We start from the raw sequence: 21,542 nt of genomic DNA on the forward strand, positions 1-21,542 counted from the left end.
CTCAGTACATACTGTACAGTACATAGTGGAAAAAAGAGACCATGACATTGTTAGGTCCAAACTCTCTTGTTCTCTCCCTCAGAGATGCTGCCGAGATCTGAAAGCAAAATTCACTCACAGGAAGCTGATGCCAAGCTTGAGTTGGGGAAAGTACGTCTAAATCGAGTGCTACCTACTACCACTGACCAGGTATTTGCTAGACTTCTGTTGCATGCTTTCAAATGTTAAAATACCTCAGATCAAGTGTGGTTTGAGCAGGAAGAAAGGTAAAGTCATCCACTTTGCCAGCCAGAATTATATATCTGCGGTACATTTTAGTAATATACTGTAGCTATTTGTGGAATAGATTTCCATTTCATACTGTCAATCAGTTTGTAAGAGTAGGTAGGCTATCACTTTTTGTTTGTTTGTTTTTGTTTTGTAAGTACAGCAATTCAATATGCAAGTGACAAATAACAATAGAAGACAATAATTTAATCTAGTCTCAAGTAGACTATCTTATCTACAGCCCAGCATCAGGAAGTGTGCCCTGTCCCTTTTCTGTCCCGCTTCCAATAAGAGGCATGCGATTTCAGCCTGTCTCAGCAGCCCTCACTTATCTCTCTGCTGTGACATCACCAATGCAGTATAGAGGTGCTAGCCAGTAGCTACAGCTACAGTGCTGCTTGCAGAGCCTACCCTGCACTTATGTTTAGCAGTTCAGTCCTAACTGCAGCCCATCCCAGATCCGAGGAGCACCGGTCTGCCCCATGTCTACCATCTGCAGGATGGGGGAAGCTGAGGTAGTGGAACCTCACCTTGTTCATGCTGTGGCAAACAGCACAACCTCTAAGTACCTCAGTCTGTCTCCCTCCTTTCAGCGCTGCTGTCTATCATCCTGGATCAGGGAAAACATCAAGAAGAAGGAGTGTTGCTTCTATGAAGAGGAAAACAGGTAGGGTGTATACTGGGAGTGATGTGATGAAAAAGCAGGCTATCTGAGGTATAGCTGTAGGTCTTGACTTGACCTTGTCACTGGTGTTGATGCTACTGTCTGCATGCCATCACAGGAGTGATATCAGTTGCCCTCTAGTTCAGAGGATGCAACTCTTTCAAAAGAATAAATAATGAAATATTGCAGCATTGTCTTTGAACAGGCCTGAAGTTTTGAGCTTTATTTATTTACTGAATGTACTATGAATGTATCATACGTTATCTGTGTCTTACATAGTATCTAACATGTTACATGGTATTTGTATCCAATTCCAGGAATTTGCATTGCATTTTAGTCTACTCAGTAAAAGCTTCAGTGCTCACTGCTCATGTATCTATTTGTAACTCTGAGAATGTACAAATGTAACCAAATGGATTTGGTTACATTTGTACACTCTTTGGACCCAGAGGACTTTACAGTGTACAATATATATGACTGTGTAAATGAGTAAACATCGGTTCTGACCTCTCCGTTAGAGAGGGTGTGTGTAAGTGCGGCTACCCCAAGATACATCATGTAGATGAAGCTGTGAAGCCGGAGGACTTCGCGGGAGAGTCGTGGAACAAACACAGGCATGTCTGTGAAAGACCCACTGATGCTTTTGGAGATATCAACTTTGGTGGCCAGGCACAGAAAACTGGCAAGGTGAGACACTCAGCGTTGTTATTTTCACAGAGCTATAACTTCAGCTTTGTGTATGTGTGCAATGTGCATTCATTGCTATGCATTGTGTGTGTGTGTGTGTGTGTGTGTGTGTGTGTGTGTGTGTGTGTGTGTGTGTGTGTGTGTGTGTGTGTGTGTGTGCGTGTGCGTGTGTGTGTGCGTGTGTGCGTGCGTGCGTGCGTGTGTGTGTATCCAGTATGTGCGAGTATCCACAGACACCTCTCCGGAGGTCCTGTACCAGCTGTTGACAGAGCAGTGGAATCTTCCACCTCCCAACTTGCTGATCTCGGTCACAGGAGGAGCCAAGAACTTTTACCTAAAAGCTCATCTCAAGGGCATGTTCCACAGAGGCCTTATCAAAGTGGCCCAGACGACAGGTCAGCCCAGACAGAGATACAAATCATGATGGAAAGAGAGTCAGAGGGTTAGAGAAAGAGACTGAGAGGATACTAGAAAATGTCTGGAAGAGAGATTAGTGGATGATCACGTGCCTGTAAACTGTGTACTGTATGTAGACAGCCTCGCCTCAAAATTCCATTCCTCCAGTGTCCTATAATGCGTTTGCTGTGTTTGGACCTATATGCAGCGCACTCATTTTGGTCCCAACTCCTCATGTTGTGTGCAGGTGCATGGATCATCACAGGTGGTACACATACAGGTGTGATGAAACATGTAGGGAGGGCTGTGAGGGATTACGCCCTGAGTAGCAGCTCCACACAGGAACAGATAGTGACCATTGGAGTGGCTACCTGGGGAACCCTCCATAACAGGAAATCACTGGTGCATCCAGATGTAAGGCTTACATATGAATATTCTCAACCTGCATCATGAGCATTAGATACATTAACTTGAAACTATATGTAATGTAAAAATGATTTGCTTGATTAGACCCATTTTATTCAAAGTATCTAAAAATACATCCACTTCATCATTATTCTTTAGTTTTTTTCTTCTAATATCTCCTTATTGTTCTATTCCTTTCTCTTCCCCAGGGTTGCTTCCCTGCTCACTATGTGATGGATGAGCAAGGACAAGGCCGGCTGTCGTGCCTCGACAACAACCACTCTCACTTCCTGCTGGTGGACGACGGGACTCACGGACGCTACGGCGTGGAGATTGAACTGCGCAGCCGTCTGGAGAAACTCATCAACCAGCAGCCTCTGGGGAACAGAGGTGAGGTGACCCATGCCGTGTCCACCTACTAATTTATAATTGCAATATTTGTTGTGGGAGGAGGTGTGCCCTTTTTGTCCATCCTATCAGTGACACTGATGTTGTTGTCCTCCAGAGAGTCACGTGACAATTCCAGTGGTTTGTGTAGTTCTGGATGGAGGACCAGGCACTCTAGATGTGAGTAATCATCCATGTATACCTGTCTGTCTCTGTCCGTCTGTCAGCCTGCCTCGATGTCTCTCTCTCTTCTGACGGTCTCTCTCTTCACCCAGACCATCTTCAATGCCATGATCAATAGCACCCCATGTGTGATCTTGGAGGGTTCAGGTCGGATAGCGGATGTGATAGCCAGCGTGGTGGGGATGCCCATAATCCGTGTCACAATTGCCCTCATACATCAGCTTCTGAAGAAATTCTTTGGTGCTGAGTATGACACCTTCTCTGACCTCAAGATCTTAGAATGGACTAAGAAGGTAACATTACAGGCTTCAAAGCCTGAGCGCTGCTCAGAGCTCTAGCAAGATCAGTGAGCAATGTGTTTATGATGTGAAAACATAGTTATTGTAATTAACTGTAGTACATTCTCTATACCAGATACAGGACATTATCAGGATGCCTCAGCTGCTGACAGTGTTCAGAATCAATGAGGAGAAGCATGGGGATGTGGACGTGGCCATTCTTCAAGCACTACTCAAAGGTGGGTTGGCATACAGTGCTTTTAACCACTTGAAACCTAGCGTCCCTATTCTGGGGCAAACATTCATCAAAATTAGCAGATCGGCTATTTTTGGGAAAGGGATTTGGTGTTGGGGGGGGGGGGGGGTCAGCAGACGTAGTATAGAGTCCTGGGGACCCTGGTCAACTACGTATGTAAAGTTTAAGTGGTTAAATAGAAGGGTAAAGAAAATATTTCTCATAATGGTAAGGTCTGGGCCTCATGTCTGCAGTTCCGACTCAGGACCTGTTACCTATTACCAATTGGGAATCATCCTGGGAAAGAACTTCCGCTAAATGGTATCCTTTATTTGTGTGTATTATTGGATGGTTGCATATGACATGGCTGACCACAATCGAAGATGTTCAATCCCTTCCTGGAATAAAGGAATGCAGTGTACAGCACCGACCAACAGAGATACAGATAGGCTTTGTGCCAAGCAGGTGTACACTTCCCTCTCAGAAAAACCTAGTGACCAAACTGCTATATCAAATGTGCTGAAGTTTGAAACCCAAGACATTGCAGATATTCTTTCGTAAGATAACTTGCACAGCGTTTCTATCTAGAGAGATTTCTAAAGGACATAGAGTGCTTGTGTAAAGCTCACATTGCTTCTTGCTAACGACTAGCCTAACCCAATAAGACATACTGTAATGCATGGTGTTAAAAGCATACTAATCTAAAATGTAGATTTCTGATACTGGCAGAGATCTAGATTCTCTGCCAGTATCCTTAATGGTCCACTACACAGAGACTCACACTAGGATTATGATGATTCATCACTTTATCTAAACCTGCTCTGCCCCTTGATATTGATCTAATATGCTCTGGAATGCCCACAAAGTGATTACAATATTTTCCACGCTATTGTTACCCATATTGTCTACTTATTCTCCTCTGAGGTAGCATAAATGTGGAATTATGAGTTTATATGTTGGTCCTTGTTACACAGTCTGATCATGTGCCCTAAACAAGTCTTTTCTAAAGTATTTTGGCTTTGATAGATTATATTTTTGATCAGGTCAATATCGCTGTCCCTTGATTGTGTTAGGTTGCATTCCAGTTAACATGAAATCTGTGTAGCACCACAGAGGAATGACACATTATAAATAGTATTTAAAGGGCATTAGTATTCGTAGAGTCTGTCCCCTTTTCAAGTATCCTTGAGCAAACTGCCATCTCATTAGACTAATTGGATAATCACATCAGCCAAAAAGCATTCATGTAGATACGTTTTATTGTCCTCCTAGCCTCCAGGAGCAGTGAGTCCCTGTGCAGAGAGAACTTGCAGAGACAAATGGAGCTGGCTGTGGCCTGGAACCGTGTAGACATAGCTGAAACTGAGATCTTCACTGAGGAGAGCCAATGGAAGGTACATAACATAATATATCCATGCTGGCCTTGGAATGCCTCAGGATCCCCCAGTCAGAATTAGCAAATGTGGCCCGGGTCTGGGATTCTTTGCTGTAACTGTTAATTCTGGATAAGTGGTAGAGGGTGGATGGATGGATGGATGGATGGATGGATCCAGTATGTCAGACTCCAGGTCAACTAAACATATCTTTGCTATTGTTGAAATTCAGAGTCTGACAGCCAACAGAAAATGGCAAGTATTCATGAAATGTGTATACTGTAGCTTATACAATGTCCATCCTCCTGTCATGCTTTCTGTCCATTCTCTAGTCCAGTGACCTCGAACAGGCCATGTTCTCAGCACTGGTGGGTGACAAACCTCAGTTTGTCCATCTGCTGCTGGACAACGGAGTGTCCTTGAGGCATTTCCTCCAGGAGGAGGACACACTGTGTGAACTCTACAACCAGCTGCCTAGCTGCTACTTCCTCCGTAAGCTGGCTAAGCGGGTGAAAAACGACCGAAACCGCTGGGGGAAAATGGTTGGTATCAGGAGTCGGCCCAGCTCAATGGGAGGCACAATCATTTCTATGGCTCACGTCTCAGAAGAGGTGCGCCACCTGCTGGGCAGGTTCACCCAGCCGCTCTACCCTCTGTCCACCACGAGGTACTCTCTCAACATGGACAGGGATGACACCGAGGACACCTCTGTGTCGGTGAGTGGCGTATAGCAAAGGGCAGACAGCAAGCCATTCTCTCCCGTCTATCTGTCCAACATGTGGCATTCCGTTTATAAAAGGTTAACTGAACCACTATAGACATGCCTGAATAAGGCCACACCTACAGTATTATATGGTTGTTAATTGGCTACCAAACTACTGTAACTTGGAAATATAATGATATTGTCTTCAAATGAATCTGCTATACAGTACTTTCTGTTCCTGTTCTTCAGCTTCCTGTCAAAGGTCAGGCGGAGCTCCAGCACAGTGAACGAACAGATGAGCCCTTCAGAGACCCAGGGAGAGACCTTTTCCTGTGGGCTGTGCTCCAGAACAATAAGGAACTAGCTGAAATTGCCTGGGAGCAGGTGATAAAATGCCATTGACCATATTCACACGGCAGCCATTTTTTTTTACTTCATATTCCCAGTATGAAGTAAGAGCAAAATGAATATGAATGAGGTCCATGGCACGGTGGCGCAGTCGGTAGCGCTGTCGCCTCACAGCTAGAAGGTCCTGGGTTCGATTCCCGCCGGGGGACGCTGTGGGCGCTGGGGGCGTGTCTTCTCCTCCGCGTCATCAGCGCCCATACCCTAGGTGGGGTTGGCGAAAGGGCCTACTCTGTGTGGAGTTTGCATGTTCTCCACGTGTCTCCTAGGGTAGTTAATACCCTCACAAAAACATGTAGTAATCCTGGTCGCTATACCGCCTCCCCCATGACAGCCGGGGCGCCTGATGGAGGGGAAGGGAACTGGTTGGAATAACGTGTTCCTTCCACGCGCTACGTCCAACCAGGGAAACTCCCCCTGTCAGGTGACAAGAAGGTCAGTTGGCTCTCATGCCTGAAGGAAGCATGAGCTCGGCCCTGGCCTCCCTACTGTGGGGGACTGGTGTAGTGCTGGTGTAGGGCTGGTGTAGCGCCCAGGATCACTTAGGAAATTGGCACCGGGTGAAAAAAATGGGTTACAAAAATCGCGGGATAAAAAATGTAAGTTAAAAAAAAAAAGAATGAGGTCCATGGCCTTATACAGTAGGCATGAAAGCATGAACCTTTACTTGCTTGTGTGTGCGTATGCGTGTGCGTGCGTGTGTGTGTGTGTGTGTGTGTGTGTGTGTGTACAGTGCAGAGACGGCATATCTGCTGCTCTGGCTGCCAGTAAGATCTTGAAGAGGATGGCTTCAGAGGTCGGCGATGCAGACGAGGCGGAGGGAATGATAGAGCTAGCTGATCACTATGAGAGGCATGCCATAGGTACACCACCACGTCTTCAACCACTGTTTCTCCACGTAGGGTCTGGGGACCCCCAGGGTTCCTAGAGAGGGTTCCAGCGGATCCCCTGCAAATGAACCCTTACCCCATGTACATTCTCAGAGTTAAATGAACACTTTTACATTTTAGATTGGGGTCTCAGAGATACAAATCATATCAAATGGGGGTCTGTTGTCTACTATATATGAATTGGATGTATTATTATTGTGGGATCGCTAAAGCGATCACACTACTGTTATTGTCAACACCGTTTTTTGGCCCCTAACTAGTCCTTCATACTTTTAGCTACAAACTCCGTTCCAACTCTTCAACGTTCGGCCTACTCAGGACATGTCGGCTACCATTTGAATTTTTGAAATAATTTGTACTTTTAGAGATATTTCACTTTTTACTTCTAAAAAACTCCCATTCATTTCAATGGAGAAATTCATACTTTTAGATAGAAACTCCGTTCCAACTCTATAACGTTCAGCCTACTTAGGACATATTGGCTACCATTAGAATTTTTTGAAATAATTTGTACTTTTAGAGATATTTCACTTTTTAAATAGTAAAAATACTTAAAAGTTGATAAAAAGAGTAAAAATACTTAAAAGTTGTAAAAATTAGTAAAAGCTACTTTAAAGTAAATAAAGTGACTAAAAATACTTTAAAGTAAATACCTTGAGTAAAAATACTTAAGAGTACTTATATTGAGTAAAAATACTTAAAAGTACTCAAAATTAGTAAAAATACTTAAAAGTTGAAAAAAATAGTAAAAATACTTAAAAGTTGATAAAAAGAGTAAAAATACTTAAAAGTTGTAAAAATTAGTAAAAGCTACTTTAAAGTAAATAAAGTGACTAAAAATACTTTAAAGTAAGTACCTTGATTAAAAATACTTAAGAGTACTTATACTGAGTAAAAATACTTAAAAGTACTCAACATGAGTAAAAATACTTAAAAGTTGAAAAAAATAGTAAAAATACTTAAAAGTTGTAAAAATTAGTAAAAAATACTTTAAAGTAAATAAAGTGACTAAAAATAATTTTAAGTAAATACCCTTTAGAACCTTTCAAACCTTTAGAACCTCTTAAACCTTTAGAACCTCTTAAACCTTTCAAACCTTTCAAACCTTTCAAACCTTTCAAACCTTTCAAACCTTTCAAACCTTTCAAACCTTTCAAACCTTTAGAACCTTTCAAACCTTTAGAACCTCTTAAACCTTTCAAACCTTTCAAACCTTTAGAACCTCTTAAACCTTTCAAACCTTTCAAACCTTTAGAACCATTCAAAGCTTTAGAACCTTTAGAACCTTTCAAACCTTTAGAACCTCTTAAACCTTTCAAACCTTTCAAACCTCTTAAACCTTTCAAACCTTTCAAACCTTTAGAACCTTTCAAAACTTTAGAACCTTTAAAACCTTTAAAACCTTTAAAACCTTTAAACCTTTCAAACCTTTAACTCTACTAACACTATCAATACTCAATACCATCAACATTCTTAGCGATCCCACACTGTTTCTTCAGGAACAGTACCTTCTAGTTATTATTATTATTGTCTCCGCCAGGCCGAAAGGCATGGCGAGAGAGTATGTTTTGCACCCTGTCCGTCCGTCCGTTCGTCCGTCCGTGTGTCCGTCCGTCCGTGTGTCTGTGTGTCCGTGTGTCCATCTGTCTGCGAGCGGCTAATCTCCAGCACCGTTGGCCCGGTCGCTGTGAAACTGTGCACACCCACTCCCTGGATGCCAATTCAGAACCTCTGCCCCACATTTTTCACATGGGCCTGTTATAGCGCCACCAGGAGGCCGATTTGTGCAAAACCCATTTTTTCCCATTACACCTACAGCTTTTAACCAAACGTCATGCAAATCGGTACACAGTATCTCTATAGTCATGTGATCAACCCGGATCTGTCCGATTTCCCATATTGCATCCTCATTGGCTAAGGTTGGCTGGATTGGTCCGTTTTGAACAAACTGCCTCCAATCATGAACGCAGCTTGCCATTTCCATAAAATTGCACACGCACATTCCCACTAGGCCGAAGAAGAAATGCCACTTGAAATGTTTCAAATCAGCCTCATGGTGGCGCTATAACTGGCCGATTTGCATTTTTTACTATAACTGCACCGATCTGCGTGAAACTTTGCACGCACACTCCCTAGAGGTCAAGGAAAAACATCTGGACTGCATTTTTCACATCTGCTTTTTACAGCGCCACCAGGAGGCCGACTAATGTAAAATACATTTTTGGAGATTATTCTTTCAGATTCTGTCCAAAAAACACGCAAATTGGTACACTGCATCTCCATAGTCATGTGATTCTGATGGATCTGTCTGATATTTCATATTCCATCCTATTTGGCTTACAGTGGCTTCCAAAGTTTGCAGGATTGGTCAGTTTTGAACAAAATGCCTCAAAACATGAACGTGCAATTTCCGTGAAATTTTGCATGCAGATTCCCACTAGGCCGAGGAAGAAATTCCCCCCTTTTCACATTCACATTGGCCTGTTATAGCGCCACCAGCAGGTCTAATTTAGCAAAACACATTTTTGGAACAAAATGCCTCAAATCATGAATGCAGTGTCCCATTGAAAGGCCTAAGAAGAAGAACAGATCCGCTGTGTGTTTAGAACCAAATGAACGCGCACTTTTAACTTATTTAGCGAGGTCTGTGGCGACATGAAAAAAACAAAAAAACAACAATAAAACGCTGGCACTGGTGAGTACATTATGATATTAACCTCTGGCATGGAATGTGTTAAATGAAAAGTGCGTGTGTGTGTTTTCCAGGTGTGTTCAGCGAGTGCCATTGCTGTGATGAGGAACGAGCACAGAAGTTGCTGGTTCGAGTCTCACCGTCCTGGGGGTCGACCACATGCCTTAGACTGGCCCTAGAGGCAGATGACAAAAGCTTTGTGGCTCAGTCAGGGGTGCAGGTACAATACCCTCAGCTTTATCATTATGTGACTTTAAAAGATCTCTAGTATATAAAACGTATTTACACAAAATGCTGTACATCAATCTGTCTTAATCTCTATTTGAATATAATAGAGAATGATGTGTAGATATTACTTTCTGATGCTTCATTATAAAGATGGATGATCTAACCGGTTGAAGTGTCTTCGTCCCTCAGGCTCTGTTGACCCAGATCTGGTGTGGGGAGCTAGCGGTGGACAATCCTGTGTGGATAGTACTGACCTGCATGCTCTTCTTCCCCCTTATCTACACTGGTTTTCTGGCTTTTAGGTTGGGGGTATTCTTACAAACCTCCTTTATACTTTGTTGTATGCCGTGTGGCTCTCTGAAAATAACAGTCTTTCAAGTAAAAACAAATATTTTCACTTGAAAATCTGTCATTTTTGTTATGAATTAATTGTTATGAGCTATCATAAAGTATTATAATCCTAATGGTACATAAGTAACTATTGCCTATATAATATTCTTTATAGATATTTAGTTGCTTTGCGATACAACAGTGCTAGAAGTCTGTATTACTATTATCAAAACGATGTTATACTGTAAATTTAAAGTTGTACACATCTATCACCACATGGTGGCAGTGAAGCACACACTTTGTATAATTCAGTGGTAACACTTGCTACTGTATGTATCCCTGTCTATAATGCTTTTCAAATCTACTTATAACACTATAGCACTCATAAGTATTCATAATCCAATCATAACCCATCATTATAGAAATGACTTATAATAAAGTCAAGTATCATAATACTTCATAATCACTGGTCACACAGACTTTTTCTTTTGACCAGGATCATAGTTTTATCATAGTTGTAATACATTATAATACTTATACAATGCATTATATTAACTGTTATGATGCATTATAGTGTGTGTGAAGTCACAATAAATGGTCATTGGGTGCTTTAAGTTAAATTAAAAGTTAAATTACATTTGTGCAAGAACAACACAAACGTACTTACTTAAAGCATCCCATGGCCACTTATAGTGACTTATAATCATACTATAATGCATTATAACAGTGACAGTAATTATAATACATTATTATAATGTATTACAACTATGGCAATTAATAATACCCTGGATTATAGGACCACAATGGAAAAAAGCCCCCCAGGATTTTTTGTGTTCTCCTTTTAGCATACCTGCATTGCACTTGCCATACTGTTAACTTGCAACATGTTAATAAAGTATTCATATGATACTTTATGATAATACTATGATAACACTTCTTCTTCTTATAACTATAATTATACTGTGTTACAAGCAGATTATAATGCCTTATAAGTATGATTATAATGCATTATAGACATAGGATACATAGCAATTGTTACCAAAAATGGTTATATTTTCACGTGTTTTAAATGTATTTGTGAATAAAAAAAGACGTGATGAAGTCATCCAAAGAGAAGCAGAGCGGAGTGAGGAGATCATCACCATGGAGACTGTTACAGGAAGTTCCATTCGGAGAAAGACATTTGTTCCGTAAGTGGACAATAGCTGTGTGCTTTGTATGATTTTTACAGCAGAAATGTGAACACTATGCATATGCAAGCTACATGTGTTTGAATGTTTATAATGTTCTACTGTACATGGTACTGGTATCCACTCCTTACCTGACTTATCTGAGTGGTTTCTGGGCACAAAAACTAATTACGTTTTTGGAAATTGTAATCATTTGGCTATCAAGGAGTTTACAGGGATACCTTGACCTTTTTTATTTAGTTATTTTTTGAGTGTTACTTTTGCTATGTCAAACCCCCTCTCCACGCACGCACGCACGCCCGCCAGGTCCAAGGTATATCCATTTAAGCTCAGTGACCTCTGCTGCTCTCCTCAGCACCCTTCCCCTTCTGAAGGCCCTGAAGCCTCTGGGGTGCTGGTCCAGACTGGTCAGCCTGTACGGCTCTCCTCAGGTCAAGTTCTACTGGAACATTGTGTCCTACTTTGCCTTCCTCTTCCTGTTTGCCGTGGTGCTGATGGTTGACTTCCAGGTCACGCCCTCCTGGATAGAGATACTGCTCTACATCTGGCTCGCTTCTTTAGTGTGTGAGGAGGTCAGACAGGTAAGACGACCGCAGTGGGTTGACTCCATCAAAGTTCAGGTTTTTTATAAAAATCTGTGCGGAAATTCATGCATAACATACTGCATGTGCACAAACACAGACAAACAATCAGTGGTGGAAAAAGTACTCAAATGTTTTACTTAAGTAAAAGTATTATTACTGCAATGTAGAAATACTACATTACAAGTAAAAGTCCGAAATTCAAAATGTACTTGGGTAAAAGTACAAAAGTATTGGCATTAAAATATACTTAGTAGATCGGCTATTTTCAAATGGCCAAAATGTATATAGGGCTGAAGTGGTTAATGTATGTTTTGTAATAATAATAATCAAAATCTACAAAGTAACTAGTAACTATTGGTTTCAAATAATTGTAGTGGAGTAAAAAGTACACTATTTGCCTCTGAGATGTAATGGAGTAGAAGTAAAAGTATTGGAAATTGGAAAAATTCCTCAAAAGTGAACTGAAGTACAATACTTGAGTAAATGTACTTAGTTACTTTACACAACTTGACTCAAACAAAGCAGCCTAAATCAGGTTTTTTTTTTATCAATCTGTGCGGAAATTCACGCATAACATACTGCATGTGCACAAACACAGACAAACAATGAATAACAGCTTTTACAATGAGGATCCTCTCATCACTTCATGAACTGATGACCGCATTAAAACGGCATTGTTTATATTTTTCGCCCGTCCTTCCTGTTTCAGCTTTTTCATGACCCTGATGGATTCGGGTTCCGTAAGAAGGCAAGGATGTACATCAATGAGTTGTGGAATATCCTAGATGTGCTTTCCATTGTCCTCTTCATTATCGGCCTTGCCTTTAGGTGAGCGTCACCCCTCTGAGAAAGGCATGATGTAATCAAAAGATTAACAAGTTGTTGGGTTTGCTATACGACTGTCTATGCTCTCCTCCTCTTATAGGCTAAAGACTGAGCTGTTCTATGCAGGTAAAATCGTCCTCTGCATTGACTTCATAGTCTTCTCCCTCCGTCTGATGGCCATTTTCACTATCAGTAGAACCCTGGGCCCCAAGATCATCATTGTCAGGAGAATGGTGAGAAGATGGATGAGGGAGGGATAGTCCATTCTGGTATTGTGACTATCGACACAGATGGCTAATCTGACAAAAGTAGAACTTGCAGCATGATCCTTCAAAACACCTGTTTATCTACTGTAGTACAATATTGGTTCCCAAGTACTGCTGGTTTTCTATTCTGGTAGGATAGATAGAAAACCAGAGTAATACGACATTTCCCAGTGAAAGTTTTTAAATGCAGCTGTTTGTAAATTGTTATAATAAATACAAAAGGTAACAAAGTTTCCATACACATTTCCATTCTGATACCAGACATCAGTGCTTCTAGTTTGTGACTGTCTGTCTTAACGGGCACCTGGTTTCTAATTATACTGTACGCTTATCATCCTCCATCGTTCCGATTGTTGCATCTGTCTTGTGACTGTTTGTCTTTGCCTCTCCGCCCCGCAGATGACGGATATGTTTTTCTTCATGTTCCTGCTGAGTATCTGGGTGGTGGCGTACGGCGTGGCCAAACAGGCCATCCTTGTACACAACGAGGACCGGCTGGACTGGATTGTCCGGGGTGCTGTGTACGAACCATACCTCACCATTTTTGGGAATGTCCCTTCAAATATTGATAGTGAGTGCAGAAGGACCATTCTATTCCTGTTATTACACATTATTTTTAAAACATTTAGATAAGTCAGTGGAGATTGAACAATCAGAGAAAATGCCATTCACGAACCAGTTCCATTATGATTACCAGATGACCTCTGTACCCACTAAGCTACGGGCGAATATGTACATGGTCATTCATTAACTGGTTTAGCCACCAGGGACTCCAGTCCAGTCGCTTATGTTTTTTTGTATTTGAGCTGCATGATGTACTGTACTAACAAACAAATAATGATCATTTGCAAATACCTGTAAAGTTTAATCATACTGTATAAGTATAAGTAAGTACATTTAGAGAAAGCATTACTGAAGTGACATTGTGGTAGCACAGGCCACAGCAGACAGATACTTTCTAGCTTCAGACAATTATTCTGGGGGTCTGCTTGCCTTTAAAACACCTTAGACACTTTATTCAACGCCATGCTGTAGTTCTATCCTAAACTTATTGACATTTCTGTAGTTCAAACTCCCATTGCTGGGAGTTAAATGTCACCATGTTAAGTATTTATTCCTCTATATGTCCTCTACAGATGCTGAGTTTGACATAAGCTCCTGCAGTGTAAATGGCACAGATCCTCTCAAGCCTAAGTGTCCTGTGCTCAATGACAACCAGATGCCAGCATTCCCGGAGTGGCTCACCATCATCCTGCTCTGTGTTTATTTGCTCTTTGCCAACATACTGCTACTCAACCTCCTCATAGCCATCTTCAAGTGAGTTCACCTTGAGCATCTGTGCTCTTTGGTTCAATCATATCTGCATGACAGAGACTGTGACTCACGTAGGATATACATATTGGAACGTTTGTAGGTATCAGAATCAGACCATTTTGTAGTATTCTGTGAGAAGAGAAAGGACAGCAGCAGAGTGAGAGCAAAGGGATATAAACCAGGTCTGGAGATAGAGAACAGGTTAATGTAAATAGATCCAAATAAAGATGTATATTCAGATAGCATATGTGTATGTATGTAAGTAAGCACTTCAAATTCAAGTTAAAGGAACAGTTCAGTTAAAAATCCAAATGCACCCTCATGTCAATTGAAATGTAGGCTAGTTGAGTTTCCTTTGTCCACCTCACACTAAGGTTGCCAGCACAACTCTAACAGATTATCCTAAACAGCTGTAGTCAAAAGTAACCAGTTCTTTACAGCTCCACCAAGGGCAAATAAATCACAATAAAATTACTCCATACAGCTTATGCAGCATAATCCAAGTCATCTGAAGCCAAACGATCACCTCAAGTAGAAAAATAATGATGTAAAGTTTGTGGGTGTAAACGTGGATTGACGCCAATCCTTTGTCTTTTCCTTGTCTCCTCCTCTCTGTTCATTCGTAGCTATACCTTCCAGGTGGTGCAGGACAACACGGACAGGATCTGGAAGTTCCAGAGGTATGAGCTGATCAAGGAGTACTACAGCCGCCCCGCTGCCCCTCCTCCCTTCATCATCCTCAGCCATCTCTACATCTTCATCAGGCGCATGGTGTTGCGCAAGCCTCCCATCAAATCTAAGGAGTTCAGTAAGTGCCAAGTTAGTTAACGTTTACAATTGTAAAGTAGTAGTGGAGTACTGGTGAACTGTGTGTGTGTGTGTGTGTGTGTGTGTGTGTGTGTGTGTGTGTGTGTGTGTGTGTGTGTGTGTGTGTGTGTGTGTGTGTGTGTGTGTGTGTGTGTGTGTGTGTGTGTGTGTGTGTGTGTGTGCGCGAGGGGGGGGGGGCAAACTTTCTGTCCCCATTTTGCTTTAACTGCAGTTTCATAAGGTTAGGGTTAAGGTTAGCGTATTGGTTAGATTGGCTATGCTTAAGGTTATAGGTTAAGGAGTCAATGCAATATGTCCCTAAAAGTTAACAAAATCCACGTTTTTGTGTTCGTATGCGAGAGAGAAATGGAATGAGTGCATTTTATGTGCCGTGAGTGTTAGGGTAAAAAAATGGTATTGTAAAATTTGTCCCACTTATAATGTAACAATGCTTATTCCTGTGTTTCCTCAGAGAATGAGTTGCCTAAAGCAGAAGAAGAGGAACTGCTGTCCTGGGAGGCCTTAATGAAGGACAACTACCTGGTGTCCACTCGGCGTTCTCAGAGTCAGAGCATGGAGCGCCGCATTTTAGACACAGCTCAAAAGTAAAAGCCTTTATTAGCTCCCTAGAAATTTCCTAGGTTACTTTGACTGGAAATATACATACTGTATATTGAGATGGCAATGCAACATGCAGCTGTGCCTCTCTCTCAAGAGTGTCTCTCAAGTTTTCTTCCCCCTTTTTTAAATTCACTCCAGAGGTTGCTTGTTAAAAGTATGTGCTTGTTTATGTCCTCAGGGTTACCACCATAACAGAACAGTTGGAGCAGGAGGAAGAGACAAGCTCTGCTGCCTTGGTGAAAAGACTAGTTCAACTCGAGGAGCAGGTTGTCAGCCCATCTTCAGCTATTGCTGAATTGTTGTATCTGTATGAGAGCTAATAAGCTGCTGCCATCGCACGTCGCTTGACAAAAACGTTTTCCACATGACTCGTGTCATTTCTGTCGAGCGATACAGGCATATGACAAAGTATGCCTGTATATAGCCTTAAGCTATATACAGTGTATATGTCACAGGGTGAATGGAGATCCAGGGTGATTGAAGACAGAGCGCTCGTTTTTAGGCACGGGGCTTCGGGCGAGGCGGGGCTTTTCGAGACAGGGTTTATTAGCGAGGCTCGCGAGGAGGAGAAGGAGTGTGAGCTTGTAGATTGCTGCTATTTTCAAAAGAAGGAGGACGCGGCGCTGCGAGGCGGGGGTTTATTATGAGAGGCTCGCGAGGAGGAGCTCCTCCTTCTCCTTCTCCTCCTCCTTCTCCTCCTCCTCCTCCTCCTCCTCCTCCTCCTCCTCCGAGGAGAAGGAGAACGCGGCGCCAAGAGGCGGGGCTTTGATGCGACGCGGACCTGTCTTTTGTTGTTCCCCCCCACATAGCAACCAGGAAGCTACGCTAGGGGAGCGCTGAACACACGTTCACACGCACACGCTTGTCCATGACGGAGGCGCGCCGACTTAGTAGAGCTTGAGGCCGAGGAGGCGCGCCCTCGCGCCTCAAGGCGCGAGTGCCCGCGCTGACCGGCCGATGCTCTACTAGTCGACACAGCGCCGTTCGAGTTGTAAACCGATAGGGACAGAATAGTTCTTTTCATGGATCACTGTGTGCGTGTGTGTGTGTGTGTGTGTGTGTGTGTGTGTCAGGGAGAAACTAAAACAAAAGCCAGCAGAACACAATAAAAGTATCTTAACAGTCCATTGAAAGCATGAGCGCGTGTGCGTGCGCGCGCATGTGTGTGTGTGTGACTGTGTGTGTGTGTGTGACTGTGTGTGTGTGGGTGGTCGCGGCCATATATGCTTGTGCACAAGCCTGGCTTGTGGCTCCCTCTAGTGTTTCTTCTACAGAATTGCTGGGTGGGTAAAAACGAGCGAGCCTTCTTCAATCACCCTGGTTCTCCATTCACCCTGTAACATATACAATAATGCTGTATGACTGCAGGGTTGATTCACAACTTCACGTAGTTCTTGACTCGCTCAATCTCACACGTATATGGGATGCTTGTGAGTGACAGTATTTGACCCAGTTCTTTTCATCTCATCAGGTCTTCCAGTCAGCCAAAGCCCTGCAGTGGATTATGGACAGTCTCAAATCTCAGGGTCGTGTGGCCAAAGAGGACCCACCACAACTGAGTTAGTATCTGAAATACACTGACAAAAAGCATCACACAATGAATTTGACACGACTTTGCCTCAACTGCTTGTGCTTGTCTCCTCACCAGTAACAATTACAGACTCAAAAAGTGACTCCCCAGAAACAAGGAGAGAAATGTCAGAAAGAGACTGTGACAAGTTTCATGTGAATGCCCGGCAGTTCCATTACCCAGACAGCAATGTCAACCGCTTTCCTGTGCCTGAGGAGAAGGTGCCGTGGGAGGTACTTGACATTCATTACATAATCAATGCTGAGACTTTGTAGCTGGTCCTTAGATGACTGCTGCATGATAACCATTTGGGTTTATTGGATTTAATAAGTAATATCCTCTCTTTTCTAGGTCAGCTTTACCTCATACATGCCCCCTTTTTATGTCTCTGAAAATAACGAAGATCAGACTGATGGGTATGTTTTTATGTAAAGGAAGACAACAGTTTTGCTTACAGAGCTGGAAATTGATTTTTCTTGGATCACGTTTAAAGTTAATCAACTACACCCTGGCTCCTAAGGGGGTTTGTGTCATCTGATAAGGCACCAGTGTTGAGGTATTACCCAATCTACGCTAAATCTTTGTTTGCCCTTCACAGATCAGAGTCTCTGTTCTTGGATAATTACAGGTATGATACCATATGAGACATGTGACATTAAACAACAGGTATTATTATAACGAACATGTTTTGATATGTCATATTACTCATGTTTCCTGTTATAATCCTGTCATAAGAAACCCAGGAGGGAGAACAGGCATCAGGGGAAGAGGTGTACTCGGCCACCTGGGTCCTAACCTGATCATAGACCCTGTTCTTACACGGTAGGTGTGTGTTTTGTTCTCAAGTATCATCAACAGCATTTTGTTCACCAATACAGGAGGAAAAAAAAGATGAACTGAGCCCTTGTAAATGTGTTTTTAGATGGCGAGATGCTGAGCGCTCTTCTTTGGAGTTTCTGGCTCTTTGGAACGTGACTCAAATGACATGGACCCTGCCTGGGGTGAGCTTAGCAGTTTGTTCACTTCGTTTTGAGAGCTGTGTTAACCATTTTGTTCAGATTGGCTGGGTTAGACTTGGGTTTAACCACTTAAACCCCAGCATCGGTATTGTGGGGAAAGCTTTTGGTGAAAATAGCAGATCGACAAGCTTTGATTTTCACCGAAAGTTTTCCCCAAGATAACAAAAGCGAAAGCTTAAGCTTTAGTGAAAGTGAAAGCTTTCCCCACAATAACACAAAACAGAAAATACACTAGTATTGAGCTCTGAGGGACTCCGGTTACCCATATGGGGTTCAAGTGGTTAATTTATGTATTATACTTTGACTTAAGATGGTTACGTTAATTTATACTTAGTGATACGGACGTGTCGCTCAACGCCAAAAATACTTGATTCTTGTCAAGTGACGCGGTCATGCAACGAAGTATAATGTGTTTTGATTTTGAAACGTCCTCTTTAGGGGCCTGTCCAATCTGATGAGCTCCTTCCAGTGACGCTTACAAGAATCATGGGGAAACAGGTCTTTGAAAAAATGAAAGCAAAGGTCAGACAGGGAACCAAGGTAAGCAGTTTCAACAAAATCTTGTAATTACTTACAATTAGCCATTTATCTGACACTCCTATAAGGGAAACTAACAATAATCTGCCTTGCTCAAGGTCACATTGGAAGGTCAGCTATTATTGACATGGAACCTGTGACGTTTCCATTTCAGGATGGTCTATAATTATTATTGCCATCCTCTCATCACCCCTCATTTATTTCATTCCTGTTTCTGTGTAACTAATAATGAAACTAATGCTAAATGCAGAGGTGTTTGAACAAACAGCACACGTACATCTTTATGCTTTAGGTGTTTGAGGGCTACGTGGATGACTGCAGGAATACAGATCATGCTTGGGTAGAAACCACTGTTCTAAACATTCACCTGGACAGACAGGGCCTACTTATGTCAGACATCAACCATATGGTGAGGACTCAAATATCTTGTTTGCACAATTAGGTACAATGCAAATGGTTTCATTCCTAAATTAGATGTCCACCATTTGAATAAGTGATTGCTACTGTATTAGTACAAAATTATAACATTTGTAAAGGTTAATAGGTAACTGGTGTCCTTGTTTGACAATGCATTGACACTTATTTACTGAATCCTCTGTATTTATACTGAATGGTTTGGGTTCATTCTTTCTTCAGGTGGCCAGTAGCCTGCATGGCTCTGCAGAATTTATCCAGTGGCAGGAGCTGAGCAGTAAAACACAACTGTGCCCACACCAAAGAGATGCTCTACGAAGGGTCGCAGAGCTACACAACAGGAAGTTCTGACAACGTGACTGCAATACTGTTAAATGCTGTGATCCGTCCTCAGGTTTTACATTTATCAAGACAAATGTTAATGCACTGACAGCATCTGACAAAAATGCTCAAGATACTGTAAGAAAAATGCCATATTCTACTGTTATGTGTCACATAAACATATTGGCACTGTAATTTATGTGGCACACACTGAACTGTGCACTTTAATGTTGTATACATTATGATGAATATATGCCTTCAAATCTGCACTTTAACCAGTTTCTATTCATTTTGGCATGTCAAGGTGTTAATTATACTGTGTATGTGTGTGTGTGTGTGTGTGTGTGTGTGTATATATACATATGCATACAGTACACACACACACACACACACACACACACACACACACACACACACACACACACACACACACACACACACACACACACACACACACACACACATACATGACACACACACATTGTGTACATTACAGTACAGTACTGTATATTCCATGTGTTAGTTTATGAAATCAAACACCATTAGCCTTAATATTGATTATTTACACAATAATAACTGAATATAGTTTTGATGTCACAATTAGCCTATATAGGCCTAAATGAATGTGAATATGCTATAGAAAAAAATATAAAAGTAATTTTATAATTAATTTGCTGCATAAAAAAAATAAACCACATTTAAATGCTTTGAGTGTCATGTCTGCGTTTTTCTTAATTCAGTTCATAATCAATATCTGCCAACTCAACTCCAAACAGAATATTCCTTTTCCATCTGTCAAGCCCACCTCGTTCTAGCTCTGATTCATAGCAGGTGGGCACTAAGGACATCTGGGCACCTCTATGTAAAATTGGCTGTTTTGTCCAAAATGTTAAAACATGAAATATTTCAAATATGGTCTTAAGTAAAGTACAGTATACATGATGTGAACATGCACGGTACATCATTATCACTTAACTAAGTCTAATAAGTTTAACTCATATTAGCCCCATTTATATAGTGTGCGGGCCAAAAATCCTGAAGGGGGCGTCAACAAGTGTCATTTGGAAGCGGCAGACATCTTTGTGGGTATAAACAGGTTGACTTAACATTGTCCCCCACAAGTATGTCTGCAGCTACTATGCCACGCGGCCACGCCCCCCCCCCCCCCCGCGGTGACGATACGTTGGCACCGTTATAATATACCTCTATCATAGAGGTATATTATAACGTAACATCTCGGAGCTATAGCTACAGTGCGTGCCAACCATAGAGGCTCTATGGTTGGCACGCACTGTAGCTATAGCTCCGAGATGAGGTTCCACAGCGTCGAGTGCCGGCAGTTGACGCATAGAATTAGGGGGGGGAGTTGACCATAGATATATATAAGGAGTTGACGACACCGGTGAAAATTGGCCACTAATATGCATGATTCTTACCTTTTCCCGCACATCGTATCCAAAAAGTAAAGGTAGTCCAGATGTTTTACATTTTAGCGACCAAGAAAATGTTACCGACGGGTTGAAACAAGCGTTTAAATCGCTTATTTAGTCAGCCTGTGCCGTGTTTTCCTAGCCATGGTTCACATGACGCTCGTCTCATGTTTCAGGGTAGTTAGGGAATTTTAGCAAGATGTTTGGACCATCAGTGAAAAAATTTACTACCAATAGCTTTCTTCACCAATGTGTTCTTATAGGTGTCTAGAATCACCTCTCAATTAATGCAAACCCACATTTTTGTGGAAAATCCTGGAGAGCCAATCAAAGTTAAAGAGCCCAGAGAGCTTGGGTGAAGAATATAAAATAAAAAATAAAAGTCTAAAATTAACTTGTGAGGTGTCTAACTAGGGGGTTTCAGGGGTGCTGAATCCATTCCAACCATTATTTTTTAGTAAAAATGTCTCCCTGGCCATCTAATATTGGTATATTGGTTATTGTTAAGCTGTAATGTAAAC

At 41.9% G+C, this 21,542-nt stretch overlaps 1 protein-coding gene across 1 annotated transcript; it reads left to right on the forward strand.

Moving 5' to 3' along the window:
- Positions 1-767: 767 nt before the first annotated feature.
- LOC308073333 (transient receptor potential cation channel subfamily M member 2-like) lies at positions 768-19,781 on the forward strand (the record flags this gene model as incomplete). The annotated part of the gene is made up of 32 exons (XM_080412208.1): positions 768-934; positions 1,450-1,618; positions 1,833-2,013; positions 2,262-2,428; positions 2,629-2,809; positions 2,925-2,986; positions 3,082-3,282; positions 3,404-3,506; positions 4,775-4,896; positions 5,208-5,591; positions 5,828-5,962; positions 6,717-6,846; positions 9,640-9,785; positions 9,983-10,095; positions 11,215-11,313; positions 11,669-11,894; positions 12,607-12,725; positions 12,823-12,955; positions 13,388-13,559; positions 14,125-14,305; positions 14,929-15,110; positions 15,582-15,714; positions 15,909-15,996; positions 17,202-17,289; positions 17,379-17,533; positions 17,652-17,716; positions 17,821-17,928; positions 18,036-18,122; positions 18,223-18,301; positions 18,758-18,859; positions 19,149-19,265; positions 19,493-19,781. 32 exons carry the CDS (start codon positions 768-770, stop codon positions 19,619-19,621), a joined length of 4,524 nt encoding a protein of 1,507 aa, XP_080268334.1. The 3' UTR covers positions 19,622-19,781.
- Between the last annotated feature and the right edge of the window lie 1,761 nt (positions 19,782-21,542).

The sequence above is a fragment of the Gymnoscopelus braueri genome (genome assembly GCF_963280865.1).
Source record: "Gymnoscopelus braueri genome assembly, chromosome: 18".
NCBI classification, from domain to species: Eukaryota; Metazoa; Chordata; class Actinopteri; order Myctophiformes; family Myctophidae; genus Gymnoscopelus; species Gymnoscopelus braueri.